Source organism: Penicillium macrosclerotiorum, assembly GCF_028827735.1.
Source record: "Penicillium macrosclerotiorum strain IBT 26536 chromosome Unknown utg000006l_segment0_segment0, whole genome shotgun sequence".
NCBI lineage: Eukaryota > Fungi > Ascomycota > Eurotiomycetes > Eurotiales > Aspergillaceae > Penicillium > Penicillium macrosclerotiorum.
The window spans coordinates 8573-23536 of NW_026643085.1; the positions used below are offsets into that span (position 1 = coordinate 8573).

The 14964-nt window shown below is 43.1% G+C and overlaps 5 protein-coding genes across 5 annotated transcripts; 4 read left to right on the forward strand and 1 right to left on the reverse strand.

Moving 5' to 3' along the window:
• Positions 1-247: 247 nt before the first annotated feature.
• N7462_005310 (uncharacterized protein) lies at positions 248-1943 on the forward strand (the record flags this gene model as incomplete). Its single annotated transcript, XM_057077028.1, has 8 exons — positions 248-324; positions 705-809; positions 1037-1064; positions 1096-1164; positions 1221-1286; positions 1342-1434; positions 1585-1641; positions 1767-1943. Coding segments are annotated over 8 exons (672 nt in total), but the record flags the coding sequence as incomplete, so codon positions are not given.
• Positions 1944-2063: 120 nt separating this feature from the next.
• N7462_005311 (uncharacterized protein) lies at positions 2064-2469 on the forward strand (the record flags this gene model as incomplete). The annotated part of the gene is made up of 2 exons (XM_057077029.1): positions 2064-2158; positions 2292-2469. 2 exons carry the CDS (start codon positions 2064-2066, stop codon positions 2467-2469), a joined length of 273 nt encoding a protein of 90 aa, XP_056932609.1.
• Positions 2470-2496: 27 nt separating this feature from the next.
• On the forward strand, positions 2497-3318 carry N7462_005312 (uncharacterized protein; the record flags this gene model as incomplete). The annotated part of the gene is given in 4 exon segments (XM_057077030.1): positions 2497-2557; positions 2645-2741; positions 2760-3071; positions 3120-3318. The coding sequence occupies 4 exon segments, from the start codon at positions 2497-2499 to the stop codon at positions 3316-3318; spliced, it is 669 nt and encodes a 222-aa protein (XP_056932610.1).
• Positions 3319-9367: 6049 nt separating this feature from the next.
• On the forward strand, positions 9368-9746 carry N7462_005313 (uncharacterized protein; the record flags this gene model as incomplete). The annotated part of the gene is made up of 2 exons (XM_057077031.1): positions 9368-9430; positions 9489-9746. 2 exons carry the CDS (start codon positions 9368-9370, stop codon positions 9744-9746), a joined length of 321 nt encoding a protein of 106 aa, XP_056932611.1.
• Positions 9747-11799: 2053 nt separating this feature from the next.
• On the reverse strand, positions 11800-13038 carry N7462_005314 (uncharacterized protein; the record flags this gene model as incomplete). Its single annotated transcript, XM_057077032.1, has 1 exon — positions 11800-13038. The coding sequence occupies one exon, from the start codon at positions 13036-13038 to the stop codon at positions 11800-11802; it is 1239 nt and encodes a 412-aa protein (XP_056932612.1).
• Positions 13039-14964: the final 1926 nt, after the last annotated feature.

The window sequence follows — 14964 nt, forward strand, 5'->3', positions numbered from 1 at the left end:
CTAGAATTTAATCTTTCTTATACTTTGTCGAGCTAAGTAACTTCGCTAAATATTTAGTCTATTTTATATAGATTATAACTACGAATAGATATTACTAAGCGATAAAGAATAGCGTTAAATTAACTATCTTCTTTATCTAACTAAGCTATTCTTCCTTTATACTACTAATAATATGCATGACACGGTGAATAGGAGGCCAGAAACGGCCGCTTTTGACGCTGTTTTAGGCCGCTCGCTCACTGTAGGCGGTCTTGGCGTTACGTGGGCTTTGGCCCACGGCCGACCCCTTTTACTGCCACCCGTGCTTCGTGTTGGTCGTGCCTAGTGTCTAGACCCTAGTGGATCGACCGATATCTATTCGTGCCCTAGTCGCCGTAGCGCCCTATCCTTACTCTCCCTTAGTCACCCTCCTGCCGGAGGAGAGCTATTTTTAGCTCCTATATTAACTGTTCTAGTTCCCTAAGTTTCTATAAATATCGACCGCTATAGCTCCCGACCGATAGTCTTCTCGCGCTCTCTAGCAACTTCTCCTACCCTAGGCCTAGGTTTCTAACGGGCGCCTTGCTTTAAGTGAAATAATATCAGTCTCTACTATTCCCTCGTGCTTCGACTTGTCTTCGCTCCTCCTGCCCTCTCTTTGATCGTATACTGTGTTCACCTACGATACCTGCTTCTCCGTATCCTATTCCGTCCGACGCTAAGAGCGATACTAGCTCGGGCCTACCCGAGATCTTCTCGAACAATACGTCCGACTCTAATTCTTCTACCGTACCTAGCGACTTCGACGATAGCAGTGAATCCGAGTCCGAGTCTAACGATAAATCCGAAGATAAACTAGCACTAGAAGATAAAGAGGAGCAACTTTCACTAGAATACTACCTCTAGGAAGCCGAGTCTCTTGATATCTCCTAGCTCCGACAGAAACGCTATAGCCCGAAAACTCAAGAGAGGTTAGATAAGGCGCGAGATTTCTAGGATAGGTAGGATATTATTAGAGTATCCCCGTATACTAGGCTTAGATCGCTAATTATTCTAGGTTCTATAAAGGCGCAAAACGCGATCCGGTAGAATACCTATCCTAGGTCTCTAATATAGAGGAGACTGTCCGCTTCCTTAAGGCTCTCTTTTCCTAGCGGTGTAACTAGCGACGGGGAAAGGACGGACGTCGGACCCCGGGGCTAAAAACTAAAAGCTTACTCGACGTATTCTAGAAGTAGTAGTATCTTATCTATAAGGCCGAGGTTGGACATAGCCTTAGCAAAGATATACAAGTTAAGATTCGTGACGTAAGATCCCGATAAGTATAAATATCTGCAACTATACGCGACTAACGTTCTATAGGTGCTCGCGATAGTTGCGACGGATAAGAAACTTTCCCTTAAAAAACGCCCGAAAGCGACTATATTTGTGGAGGATATAGCTAAGTTTACCCGAGTGATCCTATCTACGACAGAGATAACTTTTCCTTATAGCTAGTATCGGATACAACTTCTCCTTTTCTGCTAGCTAGCCGCTATTACCGGTAACCGTCCGGGGGCGCTACTGAAACTCCGCTTCCGGGATCTCAAATTAACGTTGATTTAGGATCTAAACGGAGGACATCCTCGACTATTTATCTACCTAAGACCGGAATTTATAAAAGTATTTCTTGGTACTAAAGAATCGTAAGTAACGTCTACTCGCTAAACTATTCCTTACGCTTACCTTACCCCGTTTAATTATATACGTCTCTGCTTCCTATTACTTATTATTTTTCAACTAGAGAGGCGTTTCTAATTCCGGAAATTATCTTTGATCCCACGTTAGTCCTTAGTCCTTATATCTTTCTACTAGGTATTCTGTTTAGAATTAGCGCATTTAAAAGTCTATGTAACGATAGCCCTGTGCTAGACTACCCTAAGAAATTGTACCGTCTTCGGGTCCTATATAGTCTCGGTGAATAGGAATTAAAGCTAAAAGACGAAATTATGGATTAGTATATGTTTTGCTAAGCTTTGCGGGAAGCGGATAGGATTCGATTCGCACTAGAAAAGCCGCTTACCGGGGGATAGCTAGGTTATAGAATGAAAAGAGGTAGTGAGATTACTAGCTTTGCGGAAGTCGCGAAGCTATATTACCTCCGATACGGCGTAGTAAAAGCGTTCAACGATAGTCGTGAGTAACCTAGTATTAAGAGTGCACTAAGAGAATTTTAGGCTAATTCCGTCCTCTTAATTAGCGGATGTATCGAATGAACTATAGAACGTTATACTGTAGTACGCAAGTATTAATACTTTTATACAGCACTACAGTGTTAGTATCTACGTAGATACGCAGGCTATCGTCCGGGGCTTGCCTGCTAAGAAACAACTTATACGGTTCGCCTACTCGATAAGTCGGTCTATCGACCCTCGTAGGCCCTACCGGCTTAAGGATTTAAGCTATATCAACGATATCCCCTGTATACGTACTCTAGAAGACACAAAATAGGCGAGAAAGCGTATTCGTGACGTTAAGATGCGCACCTATAAAGATACAGAGGCCGTATTTCAAGGAGAGTTTAGTGATAATCCGCAGAGTGCGACTCTTTCTAAAACCGCCCGCAAGCGGAGGAAGGCTTAGGAGAAAAGCCTGAAAAAATTACGTAAAAAATTCGATTATACAGACGAGCAATATGATCGAGTAGTGAAAGATCTACGAAACGAGAAGAGGCGGCAAAAGCACCGTTTAATTCGTGAGAACCTAGAGCGGTACAAGAATAAGTAGCCAGTGATCGATAGCGAGCGGCAACTTTCTGGAAAGGTTGTCGATAAAGAAGTCATAGGTGCGTTACAGCGGACTAGCTACATAACACCGCAGCATATAACGCTTATTGACAGTATCCTAACTATGCCAGGTACAACGGCCACGAAAGAATACGAACGCCGTATTGCCGTAATCCATGCAGTGATTGTAGTCTGTGATACGGAAGAGGGTGCTCCCTCGCGGCCTAGTACGCCGCAAAAACGCTCTCTCGATACTGTTGATATACTACCTGCTTCTTCTCTACCTAAGAGACAAAAGTCTACCCCTTCAGATGAGAGTGACGATAGGTTTTCTTAAGCTATTGCTTCTGTTTGCGTCAAATCTCGAGAAGAAAGACCAACGATATGCTTTATCTGTCTTGGTAATGCTAAACTGCCAGTAATTGACCGCCTGAAAATGTTTAAGAACCCTAGGTCCCTTAGCCGATACTTCGTCAACAAGCATATTAAGCTGTTCCTAAATAATATATATTGCGAGTACAACGTTTGCGGGGAAACGCTGATGTTAAAATCGGGACTACTGAATTATGCGTAAAGGGTGTATAGAACAGTCTCCTACTTACCTTTACTAGCTCTAGGCCTACCCCTCCTATAAATATAAGATCTTTCTTGTTTCTCTCTTTATCTCTTTAACTGTGTCTATAAAGCGAGGTTAAGCGTAAATAATATATAAATATCCGATCGTATAATTATTGATTTTAAGGAAAGGCTACAATAACTACTCGTAGCTAAGAGATCTAATAACGAGTTATAGAAATAAAATCAGAACAAGAATATAAGCGAAAAATTATCGCACTATCTACGCCGAATCTTCTTACCACGGCGAGCATTTGAATTACTATCTACTCTATCTAAGTATCCTATACTAAGCACGGAGGCTAGAACTTTACTTAGTAGGCTAGTACGAGGCTCTTCGGGAAAGTAGTCTTTTCTTAGTAATTTATCCGGCACTTCTTCACAATTCTTATAATCCTGAGAACTACCCTTATAAGCCTCGAGTTAATAGTCGATCTCTACTATGCTAGCTGTCCGCTCCTACTTAGAATATACTCTTTAGAATCGATTATATATCTTCACTTCAAAGGTACGGCCCTTATACTATAGCGGAACCGATCTTTAATAGCGTTATGAAAGCGTGATATTTGCCAGCTAGCTAAGGTTAGCTAGTAACCCCGCCTCCTATCTGTAAACCCCCCCGCTTTATTAAGGTACTCAGGTCGGGAAATATTTACTCTATATATAATATATAATAGTACTTGTTCAGTTCTATATCTCGTAAGATTCAAGAAAGATATTTACGGACCTACGAGGACTTACTATAGTATTGACCGGAGAGGTCCTTTATATTGAAACGAAAAGCAGACTTAATTTTAGGTTTTCTATTCAGCTTCCTAGGAACATAGTCCTAGAAGCGATAGTAGCTTCTACTACTAGGATTGCCTTATAATAGAATTACTCGTTTCTTATCGGTAAGCTTATATTTAATACACTTTCTTTTAAACGCGATTCGCTTAACCGAGTCTTATGTAATCCTCTCCCGCTTACTTTTGTTACTCTCGTCTTTATCTAAGGGATTATCGGAGTAAAGATAACGCGGAAACTATGCAAGTTCAAGGTTCCCTGATACGGTAAATTTTCCTGTCTAGAGTTATATACTTATTTATATTTCAGGAATAACGTGAAGAAACTAGAAACTAAGTATTTTATCAAAAAACTATACTACGCGGTAAACTATTAAAGGCAAAAGCTTTACAAAGCCCGTAGTCTAACCGCAAAAGCTCTAGAGCCCGCTTCTCTTACGAAGAAGATAGTCTCTTAATTGAACTAAAGGAGAAAAGAAATTAGATATAGGAAGCAATTTCTCGGTATTTTCCTAGAAGGTCGCGAGGTATACTATAGGTCTATTTTTATACGAAATTGAAAAGAAGAAAAGACGTTAATTAGCGGCAACGTTTATCTATCTCGGTTATACCTCGGGATAATACAGATAGTTGCAATGCTTTAGGTCCTGAACTAGACTAATAGGATTATATAATAGATTCTTTATATTTTAGCGTAGGGTAGCGATATAGGCCCTCCCGTATTAGAAGGAGAGTTAAAAGGTTCTGCCCTCTCTAAAATAGAGATTCAAGATTAGATTTTAATTGCAACGGGTATAGTATAGGGAGTCTTACACGCTAAAGCAGCTTTCTTAAATATATTGAAATAGAGCTTTTAAGGTATTTAGTTAATTCATTATATTCGTAACGCAACGTTGACTGAACTCTAATAGTAGGGCTACGCAAGAAGAAATAGGATCGACTATAAGGTGATTTAGGTAATATTCAATAGCAAATCTAATCTAAATAGCTCCTAAGCACTTCCTAAGCACTTCCTAAGCACTTCCTAAGTACTTCCTAAGCACGTCCTGAGTACTTCCTGAGTACCTCTAGAGCTTCCCTAGGTATATTTAATCTCGAAATTTGAAGTATCGTATTGACTAGGCGAGCTTTTTAGATATATCTACTTTCTGTTAATCTGGTTTTTTAGTGATATAATAAAGCTCGTGGAAATCTACTTCTGCAGGTTCCTATAAAGGAGAAGGGATGCAGACCTTTCTTATTCGTTTAATTAGGAGAAATATTAAACTAATTTTAGAAGTATACTAATTTGAGAGATATATTCTTGACACTCCTTTTTCAAATATATTTTTATAAAACGTAGTAATTAGAAAGTAGGGCGACTATATTTAATGTTTTTACAAATTATAAGTCGTGTGAAAACAGATAATAAAATAGCTACTTATTTATTTTAAGATATAGTATTACCCTCCTCTCCGCCTATTCTCCTTCGCATTTAAACTGTTACTTTGCTAATATACGGTATTATATTCTATAGTGCTATCGTAGGCAATTAATATCTACTATAGATATTATTCGTATAATAATGTTAATTTCCTATATTTATCCCTAGCAATAGAACTAGCCCTTATCCTTTGATAAGGATATATTAACTAATTAATAGATCAGATATATTTTTATATGTTACCTAGCTATTGCTTGTTACAGAATTATTCAAATCCTAAAGTAGTCCGTTATCTATTAACTATTAGCGACTTATTGCCTTAGAAAAGTGTCAAGGAGGTTAAGTGTCGAGGTATAAATTAATATAACACTACCGGCTCGTTAATTTCAAAAACTCTTTGTAGTCCTCTATAGAAGATTTACTATCTCTATCCCTTTAGGCCGGCTTAAATTTATCTTTCTGCTTAGTAGTAGTCGCAGAGAATTTAATTAGCGTCGGGTAGTAATATTTCTTCTATAGAATTAGCGAATCTGCTTAATAAATTAAAGAATATATAGCAGACTAACTAAGTTTTAGAGAGGGGCTAGCCTTCCGACTATAATATTAAAGTGTAGATCTACCCGGTCTTTTTATAGTATTCTTATAGTACCTATTCCTAATTTCAAAAAGAAAAACGAAGGAAAAAGGAAATTCTACCGGTCTTAAGAACTAGCCTTGTAAAATAACAATTAACGAGTGAGTTCCTACCTATTAATACTTATAACGGCTATACTTTGATTTGTCAGCTTATTAAATAATTTAATTAACTAACTAACTAATTATAGTAATAACGTATCGGCCTCTAGAAGGGCGGTAGGCGCCTCGCAAGACTATAACTACGAGATAAGACGACGTAATAATAACTTTCTTCAACTTACTAATCCCGCTAGCGATCGTTATCCGTAGTCTAATCCGTCTAGGGGTAGTCCTCCTAGTAGTGAATATCCCGATAGCGATCTACCTAATAGTGGTTTACCTAGCAGTAACCCCTCTAATAATAACCTATTTAATAACCCTTCTAATAACCCTTCAGATAAGCCCTCTAATAATAAGTCCTCTGATAATAAGTTCCCTGACGCGTCCTATTACACTCCGCCTCTAAGAAGAGGGCTTTAGTAATCTATATCTAGCTTTTTTATAAATACGTATTAAAAAGTTATAAGTTTATTTCGACGTAGACCGGACCCTCTAGGTAATATCCTACTTAGTTAGCCCTCTAATCCGTCTAAGCGTAGTCTACCTCTAAATAATAGGGTTTAGTAATTAATATCTAACTTTTTTTTAGAATACATAGTAAAAGGTTAAGACTATTGTTTAACGCCTTTATAACTAGATTAGATTAGTACTTATAGGAATTTTTAAGGCTTTACGTGATTATATAGACTAGGTTTAGGAGGCTTTCCGAGAAGCAAATTCTATATTTTAGCAATAGTTTCAAGGTAGAGGTCCCTATATATTCTAATTTAGACTTTCTATATCGACGATAAATAGCCTTATTAAATATATCTTTTAGACGAGGCTTGAAACGATATGTATTAAATTCTATTACTCTTAATATTCAGACCTAAGTGTCTTAATCGGGATTATAAGTAGCATACCCGATAGCTAGATAAATTATTCTTTATTTCACGATACCTTCCGCTAAGCAATTGCTAACGGCTTAGTAATAAATAAAAGCGCTAGATAAAGTTAGTAACTTGCTAAATCCTAGAGGCTATTCCGGGTTGCAGATTCGATCTATTTCGCACTATTATAAAAATTTCAATTTAGTATTTTTTTCTACTGCTTATTATATATATAATATTGTTACGTTTCCAAGGATTCAGGTTTCGTGTTATTTTGCAACGATTCAGGGTAGTTAATAGTTGCTTGAGGAGGGAGGGACGATCGTGGTAGGACGAGGATACCACGAGGGTGCTTATTGTTGGATCGGTACAGTAATAATACATAACATTTCACATCCCTTTCGTTTGAATCTTATGTCAATATAGTAGGATACGGTATCGGCTAGGAAAGCTAGGATCCAATGGAACGAGATACTCAATATAGTGATGTATTAGGTAACTGAACTATCTACGTGTATGGGCGGGGAATGTTGAATATCCCCTACCTTGCTGTCTAGCGTGTTACGGCGCTGGGTTCCGAGTATACCCGGGATACCATACAAAACACGTAGCAAATCGAGTATCCCTGTAATATCCTGACGCGCATGGAGATATGTGGGTCTCGCCCGTATTATGCAGTCTTCCTTCTCGACAAATTCAGCTTTATTTGTTACTCTACAAGGAACATACAGTAGAGTTGGAAAGAGCTGGAGGCCCAATCTCCTAGAGTTGCTCTTCTTGACTGATAGGTGTTAGAGAACTTACTTCATCCCAGTACAGTAGTTTTCGAAATCAGTTATACCTCCAAACTCTTGCAACTTCATTCCCGGATAATAAATCCGAGAGACGCTAACCCACTTTAGCTTACCGCTCTATAAGTTCGGCAAAACAGTGATAGTAATGGCCTTACGTTGATAGATGAGTCATATTGATAATACCGTAATATAGTTACTATGGAACCACGTCGAGGCCTTTGGGAGTTGTGTAGTTGGTTCGGAGGATGCGCCGTCTTTAGTGCACGATGAGCCGCTGCCCGCTTACATCGAATCCCCTCGAACTATTTGGTAGATCTGGAAATCTGGCAAGATCGTCCGCCCGCTTTCCGCGTCCCCCAGTCCTTAGTTGCCACTTTCCCTCATTCTTCCCACATGCAGCGCATCCTATAGTGTATTGGTGTACGCCCGCTGCAGTAGTCATCACACAGAAGGCTGTGCTTAAGCTCTAGAGAGCTAATTCTGAGGGAAGGATATTCACTTTTCTCCGTGGATGCTATCGCGTGCGGCGCGTCTCATCCGTGCATTCGTGCATTCGTTGCCACTATGGGACCTACTAGGCAATCACTAGTTTCAAGCACGAAAGTACTAATGGCAGATCACCATGCACACATTCGTTGCTGATCTTGGGGCTCAGCTGGATCTTCTTTCAAGATGGGCAGTTTTTGAAGTGACCTCAAGTCCATACTCCGTGACTAGATGTTATCCTCTGACGCTACGGAGTACTCCGTAGACAAAGTAGTAAATCCCATTTTTAATCAAAGTATGTTGATCCTCATACACATCACCTTGCATCCGCGATTGAAATAACTTTTCCACGATGTGTAATGGAATTTTTTCTTGTACAAAGAGCGTCGATTTACCCAGTCAGGGGTTCGGTTCAGCTCGGAGTGGGTCGACCTACAGATGTGGAGTGTCGATCTGACATGAAAGTTCTCAGATCGGCGATACACACTCCACAGGGCACCAATAGCACCAAAATTGGTGGATTGTGTCTTTCTTTCTATGCCGTAAAATTTAGAAATGTTGATTGTGGATCTCATCCGCAATCTAAGACACTGTAGGCTTGTTCAGCTTGATGAGCGGTGTGAGGTATGCATTGCCCCTAGCTATTGCTGGGGTAGTACAAAAGGTATTTAATCACAACATTTTTCCTACTACATTCTCTGAGTTGACATCAATCAAACCCTACTATATCCTTCAGCTGTCGCCTTCTAGGAAGGTTCGTGTGTCTAATCTGGCTATATACAGAAACTTTCTAACAATCCCATCCCAGTTATAGCAAGAATAGCTAAACAGACGGACATACGAGCAAAGCTGAACTATACGTCAAGTCTATCACCAACCAGCACGTAAGGCAGAAAGGACCTCACGCTTCGCAACCATGCATTTCTCTCGATTCCTCTGCGTTGTATTCACAACTGCCGTGGCCGCTCAGTCTACTATTGTACGTCACTTCGCATCAGTGAGAAAGGAAACAGGGGGCATCTAACCTAATCGTATAGGCCACTGTCTATTCTGATCCCCAATTTTCAGGGCCATCTCAGCAAATTTCTTCTACTGAACAATGTGTTCCTCTCGATCTCAATACTATGCCCCCACAAGTACGGTCAATTCAGGTAGCGCCAGGTGTCCAGTGTACAACCTACACTGACTCTGATTGCGAGGAACCAAACCAGTACCTCCCTCGTACCCAATCCAACATCATCCTGGGCCAGCCCCATTCAGAGGCTGTAAGTTGCCTGCAATTTGGGGAGGTTTAAGCTCAGACATAACGTCAAGGAGGAGTGAATAAATGGGATAAAGTGTTCCAATAATAAATCTCTGGGGAAGGCAGAAAAAAAATTCGTCCAGCAACATTATGGAGACTGGGCTTCCCTTAACGTAATTCCCGGCCGAGCTGCGCACCCGGCCGAGCTGCGCACTCCAAAATACATAGCAGTGTCTCCGCCCACCCACACCGCTTCCGCGTTGTATGGAAATTGCATCAACCGAATATGTGGGGTCCCTTGACCTTTTGTTCTATCAACCTTTCTAGTAGTGTTTTTGCGAGAGATTAGTATAAAACAGAGGATCCGACGGTGTCGCGCCGATTCAAGGCGACGGCGGATAGCCGCGGGGGATTTAGAGAGTTTCCACCAATTCAGGTTATCAGCAATTCCAGAGAGCGTATTTAAACATCAGATAATAGACAATTTTCTTAGCGTGATTGTTATACCAGCGCGTAATATCTCCATAATGAAGTGGCTTTAGATTGAGCCAGTACATAACGCAATGTTATTGTATGTCCCAAAATCATTTCAGGGGAATACCTGGATATTGCACAGGACTGCGGTCTGAGCAAAGATCTGTCTCATCTATGCTCACGTAGAGTCACATAGCTGAGATTTCCCTGGGCGGAGGACACCTGAGCGAAACCTGAGCACAACCTGAGCACAACCTGAGCACAGCCTGAGCACAACCTGAGCACAGCCTGAGCACAACCTGAGCACAGCCTGAGCACAACCTGAGCACAGCCTGAGCACAACCTGCGTCTACAATCATTGTCCGAATCATCCGATTGAGTTACAGTAGACCAAAAGACAGATTTAAAAAGATAACCTTACATCTTTATACTGTAGCTATATCTTTTTTAAATTGCAACATTCCAGCAGTTTACCTTTTCTCCCACGCTAATCTCATTCTTTCTAATTCTTATGCCCGCCATTTAACTCGAGAGGTTCATGGCATCGATTTCAAACAGTAAACATATACATGGCTTAGAAGAGTTCTATCTGCTGAACAGCATGACGACACATTTTACAGTCACGCCCAAGCACTTTCCTTATGTTCCCCCCTTCATCTGATTCGCCTCGGCTGTGTGCGAAGACGATGAACCTCTTCGGCGTGCCTTCGAAGGTGCATCTCATGTAGAAGATCAATCCCACACATGTGACACTTTTGGCCGTCCAAGTGCTTTATTCGAAAATGTCTCAAGGTCGATTTGTGCTTGCTCCATTCCTGAAATCGGCGATGGTCCGGGAACTCGGCGTTGACGTAACATTGGAAATATCGTATGGCTTCTCTGAGGTGTTGAGATGTGTTTCTGCCGCCTGTATTCCGGTTTCTCGCCGCGGAAGTTCGTGTGTTGCGCAGCGCATTTTGTCTGGGCCGGCTATCATGACTCTTTGTTCGTGATTCGACTCATCATTAGGCGACGGTCGTTTCCGCCTTCCACGCAACGGGCCACCCTGCAAAATAGAGCAATATTGTGAGATAGCGGCCACAGCTGCATTACGTCGTCGCCATTCGGCTTCTAAGGATGCGGATATTGGCTAAGTCAACAAATTCTCCAAGAGTACTACAACTTGCTCTGGAAGCATTTGGTCGATTCGAAGAACCTCTTTTGCTTCCTCGTCGTTGACTGCTTTGCCTGATAGCTGACGCCTGATGTCAACAACAGCTTGATACCGATCAAATTCCATCCTAACCTTTCCCCCTCAGAGCTCTTTCCAGTCGGCAGAACGTATTCCCCAAATCACGTGTCAACTTATCCAATCTTGACTGGTTTTGCAAACTAGAAATTCCTTTCCTCATCTATCGATCTCTCTATTCTTGCCTCGTAAGCACTTCTCTCATTTGAATCGCAGGTTTTTATTATATGAAGAAGTTGATTTCAGCGCTAGCGAATCGCTCAGCTCGTCACTTCAGAGCTTTTGCTGTTGAATATCATTCCAAAATAATATCGACCTCGCAGAACAGGGGCTAGTCCCCTCCACAGTGGATGCGACCAAGTCGAAGGTGGCAGCCTATTAGCCAATCATTTGCCGCCGAGCTTTATAGCGTCGCAAACCTCCATGCATCAGCGCTAGGCTGTGTTATGGTTAAGTGTGAGAGCCGCTGTTTCTTGAGCGACGTGCTCCAGTACACCTGTAGAGACCCTTTGCTCCTTCCGGGGAATTTCTGTGCAAACATTCTCGTCACCTCCGACCAAGAAAGATTTTGTTCTTCTCGGAGTTTTACCAATAAACAATTTTCTTCCATGGACCACGGTAAGCCTTTTCTGGTAGGTTGCGCATCAACTAGTTCGGTACTTAAGCCCGGGTGTTCACAGTCATATGTCATGTCCACATCGTGGCCCGAGATGCATCTTTTTGATACAGAGGCGGTATCTGCGTTGGCACGCGTAGAAACGCAGTGAGATAAAGCACCCTCAAACAGCCAGGACAAGAACTCTAGCCGCTCTTGGATCGGTAGAGAGGAGAATTGATCCCTCAGAACAGAAAACGACGTTTTAACAGGACGGTTTGCTTGGGTTGTCCGACAGGTCTTCTTTATGCGACTATTGTCCACGACGACAGCTACCTTGCTGACTCTGGACCGTTGACATAGGGGTTTCGGCATTTGCGAACTCATTCTGATGTTGTGGCCACGAACAGACTTATCCGAATGAGGAGGAGTCACTATGTGCGACGTCTCTTTTCTTCTTGGTGAATTCTGCTCAACATCTAGGACATGATAATCGTCTAGGATTGCTGGGTCAATTGTTGCGTCGCAGCATTTGCCGGCCAGACCAGAGCTTCCAGTGTTGCCAGCATCAGAGTGCTTACTGGCAGTGCAAGCGAGCCCTGGATCGTCCGATTCAAAGCCAAGCCGGTACTGAGACTCCGGGCCCGGATCATCGCATATGCTCGGATGGCCCTCGTCTCCAGGGTTTGGCAAATCATTTAGTTGCAAAATGTCATCGAGACCGAACACCTCAGCTCCAAGGCTGACGCATGATGTCTGAGCCTCCTCAGTGGGTTGGTGCTGAGTGTTTGTCTCCTGTGGCGGGCTGTCGTTAAAGCAAACCTCCACCGGCGGTCGTGGAGGGAGAGGGTGTCGCTCAGATTTATGAGAATGACCATCGGGGTTCTCTGAAGCCGACCTGCTAGAATTGGAGACAGGTGAGGTGGCGGAGATCGAGACAGGACTTGGATATTGACAAAGCTCGAGAGAATTCTGCAGAGGCTGTGTTCTGTCCTGGAAAGGATTCCACGGCCGGAAAGATTCCAGGCGAAAACTATCAACTGCCATACTGTGAGAAGGACAGCCGAGCGAGTTCACGGCTTCTGAGAATTGGACCGCTCGTAGAAATACAGAGACCGGGATCGGGGTGATGGGAAAGGGGGAGGGCACAGGGCACAGTGGGATGGAGGATGGGAGAGGATGGGAGAATTTGGGAAGGTTGGGTGCCAATTTTGCCATTTTGATGGGATTGCAGTCTCTTTATAGACCGCGAGGCGCAAACTGCCTCCTTAACCGCGCAAAACTCACAGGCCAGCCCCAGGAAACAGATGCCGCTACAACCAGATTCGCGAGAGCACAAATTTCCGCACCCGCGGAGATTGGATTCCCACGAACCTCGCCGGTGGGACCGGCCAAAGATGGAGGAATTCTTCCCATGGTGCGGTATCGACCTGGGCTAGGCGACTGTGCGCTATTTTCGCTATTGGCTCATCACCGTTGCATGCTGTCGAGATTCATCGATTGGGTGAGGATGGACCGGAGAGGCCGACGATGACGACAACTGCGAGGTCGAGACGTTTAGGAGCAAGCCGCCGAGAGTAGATTTGCGACGCCAAGGGCTGTGCAATGTAACCTCCGACGGCTTCACCTCCGATGGGGCGTCAGATGGGGCGGATGAAGCGGAGCAACGGAGTATCGAGGAAGGCAACCCGGGAGACTTCGCCTGTTGGGAAGTCAGCGGGAAAACAGAGACCTTCGGCGGGAAGGCCTCAGCCGCAGAAGGCAACCGACATAGATCTGCAGTGAAATCCCCGGTGACTTGTTTGGGAAGAGGTCAAAGGTAGATTGAGACGCAATCACATGGTGTCAAGGACACAACACGGTGGAGGAATGGATCATCTCCGCGGTGTTTCGATTCCCGGGCGACCAGACCGCGGCATCTCTGGCGAAATGAAAGGGGCAGTACATCGGGCTGAAAGCCAATACGCAGGCTGCGGTGGGGGACGAGAAAGAAAGGGGTCAAGGGGGGATGAAGGGGGAAAGAGAAGAGAAAGTGCGTCGACGAAGAGGAGGAGAGGGCGAGGGGTGTTTTATAGATGGATAGCAGATAGGGCGGGCGGTAAAAGCGGCTAGGAGAGGCGCTAAACCCGAATAGGGGCGATAGTGCGGGGGCCATACCCGAAGGGGCAGGGCGAGTGCGGAGTCGGGCAGGCGGTCGGGGGCGGCAGACGGGCGGTGCAATAGGAGCGGTTTCCGGCCCCCGCTCACCGTGTCAAGTAATACTAAGCTTTTAAAGACTCGGGATATAATAGTATATCTAGTCTTTAAGATATATAATATACTTTTCGGCTATCTAGAGAAATTAATTAGCTAGCTTAAGCGAAAGAGGATTCTATAGAAAGTCTAGATATTAAAGATACTAGAAGCTAGTCGGTAAAAGCTTAATAAATACTTGTTACGCGCTGCTAACTGGTTAACGTAATATGTGCGTTATCGTAACGTACCTCTCTCGTAATCTCCGACGATCTATCTCGCAATCGTACCGTTGCCTGCTCTGGCCTTACACGGGCTCGGATCTGTAGAGTAGACCGAAGACGTATGTAGTTGAAGGGCGCCTAGTCAGTCGACTAAGTAGTTATGTGATAACTACTAAGCGTTCCTCCTAGTTAGAGTATATCCTTATATTATACCGTAAGGGTATCACGTCTCTCAAAGATAGTCGAATGTTAAGTCTAATTGTAAGTAACAAGTATAGCTCGTAGTAACTGTAAGTAATAATGGATAAATTAACGCGAAGAACTAAATATATATAGGTGAATAAGCGTCCTTATATATCTAGTCCTTCCGTTCCTTCGATAGGACCTTTCCTATTAACGGTTAGGTCCGTTCCGTTTAACGGAACGGATCGTTACGTGATCCTATACTTAGGTGTTATAGCCTAAGTATCTCGATAGATTATCTAGTAGAATCTATCTGACCGCCTTATTGCTGAAC